At 57.2% G+C, this 20270-nt stretch overlaps 3 protein-coding genes across 3 annotated transcripts in view; 1 reads left to right on the top strand and 2 right to left on the bottom strand.

The window, feature by feature from the left end:
- Nucleotides 1–1722, bottom strand: part of VOLCADRAFT_99715 (uncharacterized protein) — a gene marked incomplete at both ends in the record, with an annotated part of 3491 nt that extends 1769 nt beyond the window's left edge. The window contains 2 exons of the mRNA XM_002958402.1: nucleotides 1095–1225; nucleotides 1695–1722. Coding sequence (XP_002958448.1) covers nucleotides 1095–1225; nucleotides 1695–1722 — 159 coding nt within the window. The remainder of the gene's footprint in view (nucleotides 1–1094; nucleotides 1226–1694) is intronic.
- A 754-nt stretch (nucleotides 1723–2476) lies between these two features.
- VOLCADRAFT_108132 (uncharacterized protein) lies at nucleotides 2477–9363 on the top strand (the record flags this gene model as incomplete). Its single annotated transcript, XM_002958424.1, has 15 exons — nucleotides 2477–2971; nucleotides 3769–3853; nucleotides 4369–4589; nucleotides 4850–4933; nucleotides 5429–5599; nucleotides 5800–5960; nucleotides 6145–6244; nucleotides 6447–6691; nucleotides 6998–7025; nucleotides 7175–7284; nucleotides 7470–7490; nucleotides 7652–7741; nucleotides 8079–8203; nucleotides 8713–8851; nucleotides 9223–9363. The coding sequence occupies exons 1-15, from the start codon at nucleotides 2635–2637 to the stop codon at nucleotides 9361–9363; spliced, it is 2058 nt and encodes a 685-aa protein (XP_002958470.1). The 5' UTR covers nucleotides 2477–2634.
- An 88-nt stretch (nucleotides 9364–9451) lies between these two features.
- VOLCADRAFT_77935 (uncharacterized protein) lies at nucleotides 9452–19798 on the bottom strand. Its single transcript, XM_002958401.1, has 17 exons — nucleotides 19662–19798; nucleotides 19203–19281; nucleotides 18323–18385; nucleotides 17371–17487; nucleotides 17057–17206; nucleotides 16663–16866; nucleotides 16312–16404; nucleotides 15738–15887; nucleotides 13513–13608; nucleotides 12890–12948; nucleotides 12487–12567; nucleotides 12035–12191; nucleotides 11558–11707; nucleotides 10978–11129; nucleotides 10550–10604; nucleotides 10098–10196; nucleotides 9452–9898 (listed from the first exon to the last, which is right to left on the bottom strand). The coding sequence occupies exons 1-17, from the start codon at nucleotides 19772–19774 to the stop codon at nucleotides 9824–9826; spliced, it is 1893 nt and encodes a 630-aa protein (XP_002958447.1). The 5' UTR covers nucleotides 19775–19798; the 3' UTR covers nucleotides 9452–9823.
- Nucleotides 19799–20270: the final 472 nt, after the last annotated feature.

Below are 20270 nucleotides of genomic sequence, written 5' to 3'. Positions count from 1 at the left end.
ATGTATGTATGTATGTATGTATGTATGTCTTAGATTACACTGTGGGCCGCGAGAGCCGGGGGCCGAAGCCGAAACACAGCGCAAGGGTCGGGAGCACACAGCACAAGTCGGTTAGTCTNGTGTGCTCCCGACCCCGACTCAGACTGCCAACACTCTACGCAGCCACTCCGCAGCCCCTCCATCCGGGGATGGCGCTGCATTGAATACACCACGAAGGGCTCTCAGGTCCCGCTAGAGCGAGTCCACAAGTCTCAGCTAGGGCAAAGTCAAAGGCTCTCTGAAACAACCCCCCAAAACACCACCAACGAAAACGGGATTCGAAGGGAAAACAAACAAAGAAACAAAAATTCGGTTAGGGCAGTCCCGGCAGGGGAGGGCTCCTGATATACCTAACAGGCCAACAAAAAAACCTCCAAGAGAGAAAGGCTAAGAGAGCTCGACACCACAAGACGTCTTGCAACCACCTTAAAACAACTGACCTCCACCACCTGTCCCTTCCTGGGCTGGTCCAGGGGAGAAGTAGCCTTATAAAGAAAAGGGATCCCGCACAAGCCTGATCACCACTGCTTGAGCCCGGGGGAGTCCGGCGAAACGACCAAAGCGTTAGCGTTGCCACGACACACAGCTCCTAGACCCTCCAGAAAACCGCAGGGGGAGGATTGTAGCCCGCGCGGCGCCTCCCCCTTACCGCCACTAACCTGAACGGTTATCCTCCAGAAACCTATTCACTCTGTCTCGTACTGCACCGCTCTCACCCTCGTCCCTCACCAAGCAATGTATGTATGTATGTATGTATGTATGTATGTATGTATGTATATGTCTGTTTTAGGCCTGTAAAAGGAAGTAGAGAGCATCTATTGTCGTTTTGTGTGTAGGATTGTAGGTATGTGCGTGTACAGCAGAGTAACTGGGTTACAGGTGGTGCGACGGAGGAGGGGGAATGGGTGAGAGGAGGGAGAAGGCGAATACTCAACATAGAGAGTCAAGCAATAAGTGATTAGCATACGTACGACATCACGGCAAAATCTCAGAGCAGCAAAGGCAAGCTGCCACTGTAGGAGGACACCCCCCGAGCCGCGCCCTGTCGTACGTACCTTGAGCATTTGAACGAAGGCAACCGTGAGGTAGAGGTAGCCCATGTTGCCGGTCTGGAAGGTGAGGGCCATGAAGAATCCCGTGGGAAGCACCCTGGTGAGGTAGTAGCGGGAGGTCATTGCTGGAAGAGCTGGGGAGAGAGCGGGAGAGGAGATGGAGGAGGGGGAGAGGGAGGGGGAGAGGAGGATGCCGTTGCCACCGCCGCTGCCGCTGCCGCCGGCTACCACCGCCAACGTCGTCACCGCGACCCTGCGTGCTGTTGGCCCCAGCCTTATTGCGATGTAGGACGCTAGGGTTGTCGTAAGGAGGCCCATCCAGGCTATTGTGCAGGGGTAGGGGAACTTGAGGTTGACCATGATATGCTAGGGGGGGGGAGAAAGGGTTGGGCGGACGGGTTGACCTTGGTGGGGTTGAGTTGGGTTGGGTCGAGATGGTTGGGAGAGCAGAAGGAGAGCAGAGGAGCCCAGGCATTGTGGAGTACGGCAAGGGATCCGGGTACGATAGGGCAGTTGACAGCTCCGCGGAAACTCCGCGGAAACTTGGCGCGCTGCGTTTTGTGCCAAAATGACTAGGAGCTATGTGCCAAACAGTGAGCTGACCGTAGTTGAACCGTTTTGTTCGTTGCATGTGAGTTATTGAGATGTAGGTTTTGGACGCACCTTGTTGACCAGAATCGCCCAGGAAGAAGCGGTCATCCAGGACAGGCACGCGGCAGCTGTCAGTAGCTGTAGGCCTAGCCGTGTTCGAAAGAACGCCATCACCAGCCGACGCAGCGGCGGACTATTGGTGTTGAAAGAGCTCCCACGAAAGCTGGTTGACTTGGGGGTACGGGGAGATTGGCGGAGGCCCCACTCCAGTTTTGCACCGCTGTCCATGTCTCAGGGTCGTGACCGCTCAGTTAGATCATCATGTTGTTGCATGAATCGAACAGTACTAACAGTGCCAACAGTTTGGCATATGTAAGAGATAGTTCCTAACAAGCGCATCCACATGATCAACTTGCAACATAATTAATTGGCACAAGAGTTCGAGCACGAATTTATGATTAAATGCATCTCCTGATTATAAGGAAATGTTCATGTCGTGGCAACTTCAAATTTTATTTGGGTTGGAGACAGGACCTCATTTGGACTCTCCAGCAAATTGGAAGCTACAGGGTCACAGATTGCTTAAAGATGAAGCCATTTATATTACCTTAATTCTGGCTCAACCAGCGGCGACCAGGGCGTACAAGGCTTCAACTTCCGGTACAACACAGTTTTATAAGTGCCCCACGTCCACACGAGCCAAAATTATGCACAGGCCGTGGTGATGTTCGTTTTGCTTATTTGCTTCCTATTGGCAACGGTGCTACAGTAGGGCATTTGTGCACAAAGCCTATAATATTCCGCCGCCGACACTAGAGCAATTTCTTCCGACACCTCCACGCAAGCTGATGTAACAGCGACACCTCATCCTTCAAAACAAATTCTTGAATTCTAAAAGGGCGTCGACAGCTTCCTAGATACTTTCCCTTTTTGCTTTTTGCTTTGAATTCCGATGGCTTCTATCCCGACAACTGACGCCCTAACCGCGGCTGACGGCGCCACCGGCGAGCCTCCTGCGAAGAAGCTTAAGGCCAGTAGCACTTCCGTGCCGCAGCCGCCGGCTGCAGGCGTCTCGGGCGGTCACCATTTGGAAGCCGGCATCGTATCGGGAACCGTGATGGCAGCCGCACCCAGCCTGGCCGAGCAATACCAGTCCGCCGCGCCATACAACCACTGCGTGATGCGGGACATCTTCAATGCAGACCTGCTGCGTCAGGTCCGCGACGAAATAATCAACAACATCAACGCCACCTACAAGGAAACCGATCTGTTCAAGGTCTTCCAGACAGGTCGGTGTCCCGTGTGCCGCGTGTGGGTTTGGAGTCGCAACCCCCCCGCCTTCCCCCATCTTACCCCCGGGGCTTCCCACCCAATCTGGCGGAGGAGATGCCGGCTTCACTCCCAAGCCTTCCGTCCTCCGTCCTGGGCCGGAAAGGGGGATTAGGGAGCAGCAGGATTACAACCCTGGTGTGCCCACGTGGCGAACCAGTGCGGAACGGCAGCACGGATAAGGCCCCATCAAACAGCGCTTTAGTGGGCCCTATCATCCCGGGGGGAAAGGGGAGAGCCTGCTAGGGAAGGGGGCCTCTTTAAGGATGTTTTTACACATAGGAGAGCATGTGCGTGAGCGAGGCCGGGGTGGGGGAGAAATGTTACTACACACAGTATATACGTGAACTATCAAATGCCCAGGCTTACGAGACGGAGGGAAGGCGTGAGGGCTGTAGGCTGTAATATACGTGTGTGTGTGTGTAGTAGGCTGAACACGTAGCGGGCCAAAGGGCGGGGGAGATCCAAAAGGCGGGGTGGGGAGGGAGGGGGGTTTGAGCCCCGGGGCTGTGCAGATGGCGGGGAGGAGGGAAAGGGATGAAGACAAAGCAGGTTGTAGAGGGGTAGGGGGAACTGGAGGGGTTAGGGATGGAGGCCAGCACCGGAGCGGGGTGTGTGTGTGCGGCTTTGGCTTTGGCTAAACACTATGGTCCCCTTTCTCCTGCTTGCCAGTATCAGACATCACATCACGACACATATTACCTTTCTTCCCCCCTTGTTCACCCTGGAAGCTTTCCCCCTCCCCCATTCCCCCTAGGGGATCTGGGTAATTTGGATTCTCTGGATCCTGAGGCGGCTGCCAAACTGCCGGGCCTTATGAAACTTAAAAAGGCGCTGTACAGGTGCGTATGTATGTGTGTATGTGAGGGGTGGAGAGGGAGCCCGTGTTGTGTTTGTGTTCGAAGAGGGGGTGACGTGCCCGGCGCCGGGAAGTGGCCGGCAGAGTGTGTGTATGTATGTGTGTGTATGTATGTGTGTTACGCCTCCTGGAGTTGCGTAACTACCCTTCAAAGGTGTAACAAAGAGGCGGCCCAAGGGCCTTCTAGGACTGTACGTCCAAAAAGGAAAAAAAGCACGCAGCATAGAGGAATCCTACCACTCGACACGAGGAGCGAGAAAGAAACTACGCCGAAGTCATATTGAGCTACCCTGACTGGTATGTAGCAGCAACAGCGTTTCGAAACCTCTAGGAAATGAAATGCGAAATGCGAGAGGGGGAAGAGGGGCCCCAATCACCTCCTGTCACCTCGTTTTTATTGTCCTGACGTTCCTTTGTGTCCGGCTGCATCCCCGTCCCTCCCCGTACCCCCGTCCCTTGCGCATACATACATACATACACGCACATACATACATACAGTGACGAGTTCCGCGCTTTCGTGACCACCGTTACCGGCTGCGGGGAGTTGTCACCCCGTACGGACTGCTCCTGCAACGTCTATGCGTACGGCGGGCACCTGCTGTGCCACGATGACGTCATCGCCAACCGCCGTGTGTCGTACATTATCTATCTGACGGACCCAGATGACCCATGGGTCCCTGAGGACGGCGGCGCACTGGAGCTGTATCCCCTAGTGGAGGGTGAGCGGTGTGTGTGTGTGTATGGGAGGGGGGGGAAGGTCCCTTGCGTGATAGAATTTGAGTTAGCCAGATTGTTCGTACACGCAAGGCGGACGGACGTGTCGGGAAAGTACGGGAAGTATTTACTTAGTACGGGTAAAGATGGATGGCGCCGATTTCCCACCACCTGTCAACGCCCCGCTGACACGAACCCGCAACTCCCCCCCCTTTTTCCCCGGGGCTCCCAAAACACACCACACACGGTACCCGCACTCCCGCAGGACAGGAACACACCCCCGCCCCCGCCCCGACGTTGTCCCACCTGCCCTTCTTCAACACCATGGCCATGTTTACCGTAACCCCCGGTGAGTGAGTGGGTCACGACACTGTCCGTCCGTCTGTCCGTCTGTCTGTCCATCCCGCCCGTGTTTGTCTGCCTGTCCCAGGAGGAGGGAGGCGGAGTGATTAGATTGGGAGGGGATACGGGTACCGGACATACATACCGACCCACCTCCCTGCAACGGAACTAATATAGCACCTGGATCTTCCTCCCTCCCTTACACACGCACACATACAAGCATTGTAACCCTCCACTCCATCTTTTCCCCCCCTCCACCTTTTCACGCCTTTCGGTCAGTTCTACGTTTGATACTCTCTTGCCCTGGCAGCAGCTTCAATCGTGTGTGGTTCGTCTTTCCCCCCTCCCCCCTCCCCACGCGACCCCCAGCCGCCTTTGATATATATATGGCTGGTGGCCTAGATCACGTCGAGTGCTGTTTTCCATGACACACACACACACACACCCCTACCAACCCCCCTCCACCCCAACTCTCTCCCCCCCACCCACCCCCGGCCCCCAGGTCGCTCCTTCCACGCGGTCCAGGAGGTGTTCTCCGGGGAGAAGCCCCGCCTGTCCATCAGCGGATGGTACCACGCGGATCAGCCGCCCCAGGGGGCGGATAAGGCCTCTCTGAAACAGCTGCAGATGCGGGCGGGGGAGGATGCGCAGACACGACACGAGACCATCGAGGGTGGGGTTGGGGTTGGGGGTTTTGTGGGCATGGGGGAACCCGGGGGGGGGCCCTGGTGGGGCCGGGGAGAGGGAGGTGGACAGAAGGACAGAAGAGTTGCACATGACCATACACAAACACAAACACACACACAAAAACGCTCTTTGGGGTCATGTCGTACTCTGTCGTATCCTGTTTGCCGTACATTCCGTACATTTCAGGTGGCGCCGGTCCTCTTTCCGACGACGACTTGGCTCTTCTCATTCGCTACGTGAACCCCGTGTATCTGTCGGAGAGCTCCTGGCCGAAGATCAGGGAGCGGTTCGCGGCGGAGGGCAGTGTGCAGCTGCACAACTTCCTGAAGAGGGGGCTGGCAGAGCAGGTGAGCGAGTGAGTGAGTGAGTGAGTGCTGGGTCGGTGTGGGTCGGTGGGTCGCGATTTCCCATCCCTTTATCCGCCCCCCCACCCCATCCCCGGTCCCCACCCGACCCCCTTCCTTACCCTCAAACTCTCTCCCCCTTCCCCCGCTCTCTCCCCGACTTTCCCCCCCCTTCTGGACCCCTCAGATTGTGGCGGCCTGCATCTCAGAGGACGGTGCTGACGGTCTGGGTAACAAGCAAATACCCAGATACACTGCGGGGGTGCGGGACGGCTGGGTGGCAGTGGGTACGTGTGGGGGGGGAGAGGGGGGAAAGGGGGGTTTTGGTCCGAGCATATGAGCACGGCAAGGGAAGGAGCGGGATAAATAGAGGACAGGGGAGCAGAGCTATGTACTGTACTATACTAGTGCTATACACACACACACACAAACACAAACACGCGCGCGGCCCTAACCCGCCCCCACATACACCTGCCCTCCCCTGGACAGGTCCCCCTCACAAGCAACGCTACCTCAAGTACGACAACGGAAGCAGCAGCCGCGCCGGCGCTGACGGCGCCAACAGCAACGGCGCCGCCGATGCCGCCGCCTCCGCCCTCTCCCCCTCCCCCCCTTCCTCGCCCACCGCGGGGTCCCTGCTTGACCGAGTTCGTCGCGATCTGTTGGCCAGCGGGTCCTTCGCTCGCCTGCTGAAGGCCCTGACCAGCGTAACAATGTTGGGGCAGACGGGGGAGGTGCGCCGCTTCAGACCAGGTACAGGTTTGGATGGGGGAAACGGCGAGGTGGGGAGGGGGGAAAAGGGGGAGGTACGATTTTTTTGAAGTGTTTTTGGGAGTGCCTAACAAAGCAAGGTGGACCCACTCCCATTCTCTTGTGGCTTGACACTCGATATATCTCCCGCGCGCGCTCACACCCCACCCCATCCCACTCCACCCCACGCCACACACTCGCTGTGTTTTCTTTGACCATTAATTTGATAGTCCTCCCAACCCGCAACCCCCATAACTCCCCCGTCCTAACCCCCTCCCACGTCCCCTCAGCTAACCGACACCGGCCCCGGCCGGGCCGGTTGCCTTTTTAGGATCCTCCTTTAGGATCCTCCTTTTTTAAACACATATACCACGTCCTAACGTACTCTAGATGCTTCGGCATTGAATAGGTACATACAGACATTCCCCCCACCCCCACCCCCACCCCCACCCCCGCCACCCCGCCAGGGTTGGACTACACGGTCGCCCATTACGGCATTTTAACAACCGATCCACGACTGGATGTCGTACTTACTTTTGTGGATGATTCTACGGATGAGGCGGCGTCGGCATGGCAGGTAGGAGTGGGAGAGTGAGTGTACGGATAGGTACGAGATGAGAGTAGGTGGAGACATATGTATGTATGTATATAGATATGTTAGGTTAGGTTAAATCCAACTCCTTGGCCCTTTGCTTTATAGGCCAACGCACAAAGAGAGAGACACAGACAGACACATACACACACACGTCCCGCCCTCCCCAGCATCAGTACCGGGATGCTCAGGTCCGCCTCTCCGGGGGCACCCGCGGTCGGCATTGCCCCCGCACCGCTTTGATCCCGCAACCCGTAAAAGTCGCTCGTCCCAACACCACCAATGACTTCCGCAGTTATTAACTGTGTATAATCCCCCCCCTCCCTCCCCCCGACTTGCCCCCAACTTGCAGGCTGGGGAGGTTGGCGGCTTCGAGGCGTACTTGTTGGCGGATGAGGAAGGGGAAGACGGGGGCGGGGCGGCGGAGGTGTACCGAGTGAATGTGAGTCCATGTGTTTATTACATGTATGTATGTATGTATGTTCGGAGAAGGGGAAGGGGATTGATTGGAGGAACCGTGTCTGTGTGGTCTGTTTGTCTGTATGCTTGTCTGCCGTTTTCTTCCTTCTTTACCCGCGCGCCGCTGCCCCTGGTGGTGAGCTCCCGGCTCGCGTTGGCTCACCTCCCCTCTCGAAATGCCCCTCTATGGAACTTGGTAGTTGCGACCCTTGCTGCTGCTGCACCACAACCGCCACAATTACAACCACCAGTGTGTAATGGACCCTCTTTTCTCGCCACCCCCTATACTCCGCCTCCTCCATCGTCATGCGGTACGACAGGCGGACTCCGAGGAGAGCGGAGTGCTGAATGTGAATGCGGCGGCCAACACCCTCAACCTCGTACTGCGGGACGAGGGCCTTATGAGGTTCGTCAAGTACGTCAGTTTCGCGGCCCCGGGGAGCAGGTGTGTTTCGGGGTTTGGGTGCGGGGGGGGAGAGGCGGGTTGAAGGGGGTTGGGGAGTATATTGAGAGAGGCATGCGGGAGGGAGGGGGGATTAGGGAGTTTATGGGCAGGTGAGGTGGTGGCAGTTGGGAGGGTGTGTGTGTTGAGGGGGGGGAAATGTTGCAAGGGGAACCTTAGTGTTCTTCTTCCCCTTTAGTTCGTCTTCTTTAGGGGAACCAAAGGGGTGTTCTTCTTCTTATATTTGGCATTCCGTGCATTGTTACCGGTGCTGGGTCCCCGGATTTTCTGTCCTTGGCTGTCCATATGTCCAGCCAGCCCCTATCCCTTTCTCCCCCTCCTTTCAACATTCTATTACTACTTTACTGACCGATGTACATACTTTTCTAGGTTTTACACACTTAAACACTGTATTGCAGCAATACCACCCCTCGTCGTAACCTAACCCTCTTTCGTCAATCAAACTCCCTACCACTACTACTACTACTTTTCTTCTCCTTGTTCTCGCGCAGGTGGGATGTGGTCATGGAGTACCTGCCTGAAGACGACGACGACGACGATGAGGGGGGGATGGAGGGGCAGGGGGTCAAGGCAGGGGGAGAGGAGATGGAGGAGGCTGGTGGGGAGGGGAGGGCGGAAGGGGAACCTGAGGTGCGTCCTGAGGGGGACGGAGAACGTGGCGGCGGGGGCGACGGCGACGGCGACGGCGGCAGAGGTTGATGCTCATTGAGACCCTGACATCGTGATGGTGGGGGTGGTGGGTTGGGTTGTGTGACGGTTGTGTGGCAGTCTCGCGTGCTAGCGACTCTGCACCATCAAACTACTTCCATACTGTTCCCAGTGCTGCTGTGGCTGTTGGTAGTGGTAAAAGTTTTTTGATTTGCGCGGAGTACGGGCAGGTGCTGCTGACGGACAGACAGACGGATTCACCAACTTCCAAGATCATCGCTTGTGTTTGTGTTGGGAGTTGGGTACGCCGGCGGCGGCGGCACTGCCAACGCAACTGCCATCGCATCCTGGAGGTTGTGAGGATGCTGACGGCGGTGGAGGTGGTGGTGGAAGTGGTGCTGGTGGTGATGATGATAGTGTTATGGGAGTCAACCTTATGCAAAGTACTCGGATCTCAGTGCATCATCAGCTGCTTTTGCTCTCGTCTGGGATAATAACTGCTCCCGCTGTGCCTTGGCCCTTTGGCCCTTACATACTTACTTCTCTTCCCTTCCTCTTTTATGAAAACCAAAATTCATTGATCATTGCTCAACATGTACAGGATTGTACTGCAGTGCAGTTGTTTGTGTATTCTTCGTATCGAATGTGTAGTTCTCTACTAGCACATTGTGTGCATGTGGGCACGCCGCACCAGCAGCTGCGAAGTCCGGCACTTGACAATTCCCCCAACAAACAAAAAACAACTACAAGGCAGGCAGGCAGGCAGGCAAGGATTGCTGACGTGGCTACTCCTGCCTTAGCAACTCAACACAACGCAATGCGTCCATTTACCTCCTTTAAGATCCTCCCCTCCTTCGCATCCCTCGTCCTGCCCTACCCTCTCCTTCAAAACATACAAATATATATGTATACATACATACATAGCAACCTGAAGTTGCGTGTTGAGGGCTGCATCTACGCGGGGGCCCCTAGCTGCTCGGCTAGAGGTCGGGTGTTGGTGCGCAACCACTCCAACAGCTCCGGTTGGTCCTGCGGGCAGGGGGAGGAGAAGGGGGACAATGTGTGGAAGAGAGAGAGTGTGTGTGTGTGTGTCCGACCCTTTCCCACCGCCACCCTTTTCCAACAACATCCCTCCCTCCCCCAAACACACACGCACACACACACACACGCACACACACACGCACGCACACACGCACACGCACGCACGCACACACACACACGCACGTACCTGCATCCTGGGCGACACTCGCTCCCACACCTCCCGGTGGTACCCGTCCAGCCAGGCGGCCTCTTGGGGGCTCAGCAGGGCCGTGTCCACCAACTTGGCCTGCAGCCCCGCATACAAGGAAAGGGGGCGGGGAAACCGGGGGACATGGCCGCCAGGGGGGAGCGCGTGGGGTAGTGCGAGGGAGTGGGAGCTACAGCACACCGCACCGGAGAACTCACGAATGCAGCCATGCAGGTGGAAGCATAATGCTGGGCGGGTGGATGGATGGATGGGGGGTAGGGTGGATGGTTGATAGCGCACGGCTCGAAAGCGATTGCCGCTGCTGCTGCTGCTGCTCCTGACCATTTGATCACAGTCCTTAACGCCAACCAACCATCCCTCTACATATCTCCATATGGGGGCCGGTCTCTCCGCCCAAGGTTTAACTACCCCAACTAATCCAACCAACCAACCTGCATCGGAACCAGGGTCAGCCGCTCGAAGCCCAGATATTGCTGACCGGCGTATCTGCATGTACGGCCCATGTACGACTCTAAGAACACGACATATATACAGGCATATGCATATAATGGCGCTATGAATGTCGTATGTCGGTGAGTTACAAGAAAGGAAAGAACAAGAGGACCATCATCGAGTTTGGTGGCGTTCTGGAAGGGAGGGCATTGGAATGTTTTCCCGAACTCATGATAATAGAGGAAAGAGAGAGAAAGAGGGAGGGAGAGGGAGGGAGAGAGGGAGGGAGAGAGAGCACCAACCCGAGGCCCAGAGCCCCTTCAAATTCCGTACGAGCAGCCCCGCTGCGGCTGTGGGGCTCCCACGAGCAGGTCCCACCATATCCATAATACACATAACCCCCCGCACCCCCCACCCCCAAGCTCGCCTGAAAGGTGTTTCCTTCTCCACCACCACCACCAGGTTTTCAATCCGCACACCGAAGGAGCCGTCCTCGTAGTACCCGGGTTCGTTGGAGCAGACCATGGCGGGGGCGAGGGGGGTGGTGATGTGGTAGCGCATGGAGATGGCCTGGGGGCCCTGCGGGGTCGGGGGGGTGAGTGGGCGGGGGGGTGGGGCTGGGTCGGGGGGGTGAGTGGGCGGGGGGGTGAGTGGGCGGGGGGGTGAGTGGGCGGGGGGGGGTTGAGTGGGCGGGGGGGGAAAGACGAACCAGGTGAACGAGTGAAGCTGCTGCCAAGGAACGAGTGTACAAGAAGCAGAACTCGGATGGGAGTCAGTAAAGAGAGAGAGTGTGCGTGTGTGTGTCCCCATGCATGTCTGTTTGCGCCAACACTGGCGTACGGCACCTGCAGAGGCCTTTTCCTTCAAAGTTTCTTCCCATGTGTATCACTGCATATAATAACCAGCAGCTAAAAACAAATCTTCAGTCCAAGCTTCCCCCTCCTCGCTCCCCCTTCCCCTCCCCTTTTCCCTTTTCCTCCTGTCCTTCCCCCCCGCTCCCCTCCCACCTCATGCACGTTCAGCGCTGCCCCCACTCCGTGCCCGGTGCCATGCCGGTAGTTGAGTCCCTCCCGCCAGAGGGGCAGGCGGGCCAGGGGGTCCAGAGCCGCACCGGGGGTGCCCTCGGGCCATATCGCGGAGTCCAGAGCGATGTGGCCCTGGAGGGTTGGGGGGCCGGGTTGGGGGCGGGTTGGGAGGAATGATGTGACGTGGCAAATGGTGAAATAAAAATGGAGTAACTGCCGACGTCCAAAATTTGGGGTGGGGGGTATTGAAGGGGTGGAGAGGTTGCCTGTCGTACATCTCGCCGCCTGGAAGTATTGCCTGTGACTCGCGTCAATCGGCCGTACAGCCCAAGGCTTCCCGCCTACACGTCTCAATGTTAACCCCATCCCCGCAACGGCATGTCTACTTGGGATCTACACATACATAGATACGTACGTACATACGTACGTACGTACGGAGAAACGCACAGACACGCATACCTGCAATACCCGGGTAAAGCAGCGGCGCTGGTGGTCTGATGGGGTGCCCGTATGTACAGTACGTGTGATGTCCGTCGTACCGCAGTCGTACTGGCCCCCGCTGTCCAGTAGCAGCAGGGTATTGTCGTCCACGTGGCGGCAACTGCCGGGCTGGGCCCTGTGTGTTTTGCGAGGGGAAGAGCAGGCGGAGGGCCCGGTTTGGGTAGTGATACATGCATACATACATACATACATCGCAGCAAAATACAAAAACTCCCTGTCTCTCTCTCTCTCTCCCCCCCCCCACACACACACATGGCAGGCCGTCGGGCCGCCAACAGTAACACGGTACTCCCCTTTTCCTCCTAACACCCCTCTACGCCCTTCACCCCTCCCTCCCCGCCAAACACACGCACTCCCCCTCCCCTCCTCCCCCCCTCCCCCCCTCCACACACACACACACACACACACACCGGTAGTGGATGATGGCTCCGTTCGGTCCCGCCCCGGCGATGGTGGCGAAGGACGTCTCCACGAAGCCCTGCTGCTGCCGCCTGAAGGGGGGAAGGGGGGGGGAGGGAGGGAGGGAGTGTGAGGAAGGGGAAATTATAGGACGAGGATGATGATGATGACGACGACGACAATGGCCGACACGAAGAGGGGGTGGAGAGTGGACGGTGGGGTCCGTTGAATATGAGGTATCAGAAACAATGCTCCCTAAACCAGGTAAGAACCCCCTGCCCTGCCCTGCCCTGTCCTGCCCTGCCTCTTCCTCCCACTTATGTGCCGTGTGCCAAAAAAGCCCTAAGATCCGAAACCCACGTCCCTAACCCCCGCCCCCCGGACATACATACACATACGCACACACACACGCACCTGAAACCCGTCAGCACTTCGTCCACCTCCACCTCACTCACGGTAGCGCCGCTGCCCACCTGTTGGGTCGATGCGAGGGCCTGTACGATCTGTACGATATACGGTGTACAATGTCGTACATTTTCATGATACTGATGTAGGGACCCCGAGGTCAGACGCTAACAACTACCTCAACTACCAGAACTACCCGAACCATCGTTATTGGCTACAATTTCTTGTTTCGAGTGAATTGCGGGTGTAATTGTTTTACATCTCATCACCTTATACATTGTGATGTACATACATACGCACATACACACATACAAAGTGGCTTAGACCCCATGTTCTAAGAGTTGTGAAGTCACACAGCGATACTGAGGAAGACCATACCCAGACACCCTGGAACATGACAGATAGACAGACAGACAGATCGACAGACAGACAGGTAGACAGACAGATAGACAGACAGATAGACACAATACCAAAGACGTCCAGGGCGGCTTGAGCTCCTGCTCGGCCGCGAGCAGCTGTCTTCAACTGATAGCGTTACGGTCTATTTCCTGTTTAGGCAAGCTGTGTTTTCATGCTCTTACCATAGCCCCATCGCCTTTCCCACTCGCCTTTCCCCCACCCCCTCTTCTCACCTTATCCTCCAACCACTTCATAAACTGACAAACCGCCACTGCATCCCTCAGATGGGCCTCCCGCATGCCGGCCAGCTCTGAGGGGTTCTTGATGGCCTGAGGGGCGCACGGGCACAGGGCGAGTGCGTGTATGTATGTATGTATGTATGTATGTATGTATGTATGTATGTATGTATGTATGTATGTATGTTATGTTATGTTATGTTATGTTATGTTATGTTATGTTATGTTATGTTATGTTATGTTATGTTATGTTATGTTATGTTATGTTATGTTATGTTATGTTATGTTGATGGGGTGTTACACTGTGGGCGGCTCGCCCGATAAAGGACGAGCACCGGGGGCCCTGACCGGGCCGAAACACAGCGCAGGGGCGGGCGCGCCTCACTCTACGTCCGTCTGTTCCTCCGCGCGCGCCTCATTCCCTCACTCACGCCAACCGGGACACTCTCCCAGCCCCTGGCTAGGCAACACAGCGGCGCAAACCGATCTATGCAAGAACCGCACGAAAGGCGCCACTTCGCCTGGCCTGCCTATTCACGCGCTCTCGTCCCTCTTGACCGCCAAAACAAGAACAAAAAGAAAACACCACCGGGGGCAGGGGCTCTACTCGGGGGCCTCCTCTACACACACAAAAGAACCAGGGCCCCACGCAGCCAGCAAGGCAAGGGACACACGGAGGACCACGGGCCTGAGACGACACACCACAAAAGCCGAGATACGGTTGCACAGGAATGACCAACACAAAGCGAGTACTCGCACACTGGTCCTCGAAGGCCAGCTGTTCAACTACCACGAGCAACGAACAACGAACACTTCCCGAGGGTGGCCACCACTACCTCGCCGGTCCACTCACAAACGAGGCGAAACTGGTCCGCACGTCAGTCTCCTCCTGGGGGTTGCGGGCTCTCGGATGCAGCCCAGCGCGAGACACAGCAAAAACACCTATAGCCGCGGGGGGGATGACAAGCCAGCACGGCGCCCCCCTATAAAGCCCGGAAAAGGCACGGCTCACAGACGCCGCCTGCTCCCGCTTACCACACCGGAATCCCTCCCCTCCTGACCCTGACCGGCCGGGACCAGCACCACCTGTTCTCCACCTCTAAACCACTCTAAACCACTCTCCTCCACCGCGTTATGTTATGTTATGTTATGTTATGTTATGTTATGTATGTATGACTTAGATTACATTGTGGGCCGCGAGAGCCGGGGGCCGAAGCCGAAACACAGCGCAAGGGTCGGGAGCACACAGCACAAGTCGGTTAGTCTTGTGTGCTCCCGACCCCGACTCAGACTGCCAACACTCTACGCAGCCACTCCGCAGCCCCTCCATCCGGGGATGGCGCTGCATTGAAAACACCACAGGGCAAAGTCAAAGGCTCTCTGAAACAACCCCCCAAAACATCACCAACGAAAACGGGATTCGAAGGGAAAACAAACAAACAAACAAAAATTCGGTTAGGGCAGTCCCGGCAGGGGAGGGCTCCTGATATACCTAACAGGCCAACAAAAAACCTCCAAGAGAGAAGCTAAGAGAGCTCGACACCACAAGACGTCTTGCAACCACCTTAAAACAACTGACCTCCACCACCTGTCCATTCCTGGGCTGGTCCAGGGGAGAAGTAGCCTTATAAAGAAAAGGGATGTATGTATGTATGTATGTATGTATGTATGTATGTATGTATGTATGTATGTATGTATGTATGTATGTATGTATGTATGTATGTATGTATGTATGTATGTATGTATGTATGTATGTATGTATGTATGTATGTACAGATGGATGGGCTGGAGTTGCGGAGTGTGGCAGAGCTGAGCGGCGTACATTCAGTGGCGCGCTGGTGGTTGTGGTGGTTGGTACGGAGTTCGCGATGGTGAGCCAAAGCCATGGCCCGCGAGGAGCTACCTTCGCTCACAGATTTATGTGAATTGATTCCTTCGGTGGGAAGCAAAGCGATAGAGAGTTCTAGTAGTTTTTATATGCAATCCTCAGTTCGACGTGGCATGTGAGTTCATCATGAGACACGACGCTGACAGACAGACAGACAGACAGACAGACTGACAGCAGTGAACCCCAGGGGCCTCGGGGGCCCCCCGAAAGACGCTTCGCGCCCGGAAGCCCCTCGCCCAAATAGGGATGGCGCGTGCACTGCACTATTTCCACACAACAAAGAAAAACATTCCCCCCCGGGCCCCCATACACACACATACATACATACACACACCTTGGCAGCTGTCACAGGCGAAGGGAGCTCCACGGGCCTGAAGGGGGCCTTCACTCCCCCCCCGGCGGCGGCACTGCCGCCGTTGTTGCTGACGTGGTGGTCGCCGTTAGCCTCGCGGGCACCACCAGCTGACCCATGGGTCGGCGCCCCCTCGGCCTGCGGCTGCGGCGGCTGCTCGGTGTCCTCGCGAGGCCGCTTCTTGCTGGCGGCCCCGGGCTCCGAGACCGCAGCTGAGACCCATGAGGATATACAGGCAGGTAGGTAGGTGGGTAGGTAGGTAGGTGGGTAGGTAGGTGGGTAGGTAGGTAGTTGCGGCCGACCCATGGGGGAGAACATATCCGGGGATTGGAGGAGGAGGGCGTGAAAATGTGTGTATGTATGTATGTATGTATGTCAGTCCCATGCTGCGCTAAAGCGCATCAGCTGCCGAATTCGTCAGTTAGAACACTTTGCTCTGCGAACAGGAATGCGTGAAAGCTCCCTCCCCCCCTTCCCTTCCCCCCCTTTCCCCCTCCTCGCTCCTGGCACAGTACCCCCAGTGCACGTTCGTACCCTTGGCAGCTGCCTGGTATACGGCGTACGACACCCGAGCTGGATCCAGCCACAACCGCCCGCCAGTTGCGGCAACAGCCGCCACGTCGTCCAGCAGGGTTTCGTACGCCTTTACCTGCGGACGAGTGGCGTACGGGGTACGGCAGTAGCAGCTCAACATCAACGTCATCAATAGCAGCAGCAGTAGCACTGGCAGCCGCACCCACAGCAGCACCCAGGGCGCCAGCAGCGCCGGGTTTTTTATCTGTTCGCGCACCCACAAAGGAAACCTGGCCAACCGCTGCTCGTGTGTGCCATCCTCGCCACTTCCGTTTCTCAGCTCCGCTTTTGCACTCCAGGACATAAGGACATACATACATACATACATCCTCACCTGCACCCCTGCCTCCGCCAGGTGCTGCGCCACGGGATTTACCACCTTTGCCGTATCCACGTACAGCACCGCTGAGTCAGCCGTAATGAGGGCGTACGACAACGCCACGGGATTGTGGTCCACGTCACCTCCCCGGGTATTGTACAGCCAGGCGACCTCGTCCAGGGAGGGGGCCAGCAGGGCTGTAGCACCCGCGTTGCGCATCTGGGTCGGTTAAATTGGTTAATACCAGTTGGTATTAACGGTTGGTTCGTTGACGATGAAGGACCGAAGGACAACGCGAATAATCAACCGATTTAGAGGGGGGAGGACAGCCCTGAGGAAAGCGCCGTACAGCACTGTTGCCGTACACCAAATAACTCCCACCTAGACACCGACAGAGCCGCTCGCTCACCTGCTCCCTCATCCTGCCGAGCTTGGCTGGCACATCCTCCCCCGCCCATTGCATGTCGTGCACTCTGAGGGGGGTGCTGGGGGCGGGGGGTCGCCCCTCGCCCCAAATATTGCCGACCAGGTTGCCATCCGACAAGAGCGGAACCAGCACCTGGATAGTACGACAGCCGTTGGGCGTACGGCAGTTAGTTGATAGGGTTAAGCATCGATGGCACCTACTCTTCCCACCCTTCCGAATATAAACGTATGGACACGGAGACACACACATACACATCCCGCCTACCTCCCCTCCCCTCCCCTCCCCACCCCTCCCACCTTTCCGGCATCCTCCAGCTTCCGTTGCAGATTGCGCACCGAGTTGACGGTATGGACCCATGGGTCAATACCCACACGGGCCCCTTGGGGTAGGTTGGTAGCCAGCCAGTCCTCCAGCTGGGGAAGGGGAAGAGGGGCGTCGTCTGGACCCCACGTGGGCCGGTTGTGTACCTAATATCGTCCATGGCCCCCCCCCGGCTTTTACGGACACCCCCGCACTTGTGTACGGAACTTGTAACTTGTAACTTGTACCGCTAATACAAAACTCACGCATGTGTATGTATGTATATATGTAATGTGTGCAGGGCCCACGTAGACTTCAAGCGATCGGGATCGCTGGCCAGGGGTACATGGGTGAAGTTGTGCGCTGATAATGGCCGCAACACCACCACCGTACGGCAGGTACGACACACGGCACACACCTGGACACTTCAAGACAGGCTCAAGGCATCATGAAGGTCGCTCACTGATGCCCTAAAAACTGACAAACGTACATACATACGCACATACATACATACATGCATACATACATGCATACATACATGCATACATACATGCATACATACATACATGTATAGGGTTTGGCACTACTGGTAAGGCGCGACCATTGCCCCCGGGAGATCCCGGGATCGATACCCATTAGGGTCAAAAGTCCTTCCGATGGTGGAAGGCATTGCGCCCCTAGTTGATGGACGGTGGTGACCTGGGATAAAGTTAACCTGCGAGCCGACCAGGAACGGAGTTGGGCCGCTGTCGACCCGGCAGATTCCGTTGGATGCTGGTGGTGGGTGCGGAACCTGAGCGATCCACTGAGAAGTTGACTGGATGAGGGTGCCCCGAAATACCGGGGAAGGCAGGGTTTCGCAGGGTAGCTGCCATGGGCGAAGATACACCCCCCTGATTCACACATCATACGCACGTACACGCACCCTGCCGCCACCCCCCCACTCACATCTGGGCAGCCCGCTGTCCCCGCCTTCATCAACGTCCACTCGGGGCCCAGCTCCGCAGCAGCCTGTGTGTGTGTATGTGCGTGTGCGTGTGTTTGGGCGCGTGTGCGTGTGTGTGTTTGGGCGTGTGTATTATGCGTGTATTTGAGGCGGGGGCGGGGAGGAGAACGGGGGGTTGAGGGGGGTATTGGACGGAGGAGAGAAAGGAAGAGCGGTTGGAGGTTCGGGGGAAACACGACTCAACACGACACGGGACGTGCTAACGGGAGAAGACCCAATCGTGGATGTGAGAGGGGGGAGTGGGGATGCATCTGGGGGGGAGGGTAACTCAATCCTCAGAACCTGTACAACCAGATCTCCACATTACATGCTACCAACTCCCTGACACCACTTGTTCATTCCTTGCAAGTCGCTGTGGTCGGGTAAACCCAACCCTTCCTCTTGCCGATGCTTAGTCCTTTGATATCCACACACCTCACCTCACCTCACCTCACCACGCACCACGACACGTCTCTAAATGACAGCCCTCACGTTATTTCCCCCCCCCCCACCATTTCCCCCCACCACCACCACCATCCCCCCCCACCACCATTTCCCCCCCCCACCATTCCCCCCCCCCACCATTTCCCCCCCCCCCCACCACCATTTCCCCCCCCCCCCACCATTTCCCCCCCCACCACCACCATTCCCCTCCCCCCCACCATTTCCCTCCCCCACCGCCACCATTTCCCCCCCACCATTTCCCCCCCCCACACACCATTTCACTACCCCCCCCAACCCCACCCATCCACTTTGGGGCGTCGGCAATTTTGACCACAACTTGACTACAGCTCCCCCCCATATATTTCCCCCTCTCTCCCCCCCCAACACACACACACACACCTGCAGGAAGTAGCGGCCATCCGTCCACAGCAGCGCCGCGTCAGTCGTCACCACCACTGTGCCCGCTGTACCCGTGAACCTATGATCCCGAGCGACAGGGGAAGACATCGGCAGAGGGGCCCCGAGGGTGTGGGTGTGGAGATGTGCGGTGTTGGGAGCTGATTCCCTTGTGATAAGCAAGGGGTTGATGCCGGCGGGAGTGAGTGAGGGGCGAAAGGGAATGAAGGGCGATAGGTAGTTGGATAGGTAGGTAGGTAGGTGGGTAGGTAGGTGGATCTGCCCGTGGGGCCAGGGCTCCAGGGCTGCAATGCGGTTGTCCCCTCCCCCTCCCCCTCCCCCCCAACCACATGACCCTTCCCACCCTCCTCCTCTTGCTCCCCCCTATCGTCCCCTCCCCTTCTACACGGGGCCCCAGGTCATGTGTCCCCTCCCCCCCAACACACACACACACACACACACCCTGAGATGTACTGCCGGAACTTGAGGTGCTCGGGGGGGTACTCGCTCATGTGGGGGTCCTCCGTGGGTACGACATAGGCGGACACACCGCGACCGCCGTCAGCGGACGACATGGCGGCGCGGAGTGCGGAGAGCTTAGTGGAGGAGGAGGAGGTGGCGGTGGGGGTTTCGGGGGCTGGGTTGGAGGGGGGAACCGACATGGCTGCGGCTTGGGTGGGGAGAGGTGAGGAGGCGAGCGTGGAGGCTGCGGGGTTGTTTGAGGCGGGTGAGCCGGCGGTCAGGCTGCCAAAGCCCTGGGGGAAGGTGGGGAGGGGGTAGGGCGAACCACGGACAAGTGAAAACCACGAACGAGTGAAGCTGATGCCAAGGATAGACCGATAGGCCAGAAGGAAGCATCAACTAACCAGTCGCGACTTGCGAAGAAGGAAGGGGGGAGGGGGATGGTACAGGGAGTTGGAAATGGGGAGCGGATGGGGTTTAGGAGGTAGGTAGTTGAGGGTGCTGTCGTGGCGGTATGCTAGCGCGATTTCCCGTCGGGGGACGAATGGCCAGGGCATGCTTTGTCGCATAATGGATTGGAGTTAAGGAGTTCGAGTTTGGGAAATGCAC

The sequence above is a fragment of the Volvox carteri genome (genome assembly GCF_000143455.1).
Source record: "Volvox carteri f. nagariensis unplaced genomic scaffold VOLCAscaffold_94, whole genome shotgun sequence".
Lineage (NCBI taxonomy): Eukaryota > Viridiplantae > Chlorophyta > Chlorophyceae > Chlamydomonadales > Volvocaceae > Volvox > Volvox carteri.
This window is presented reverse-complemented; position numbering and strand designations above follow the sequence as displayed.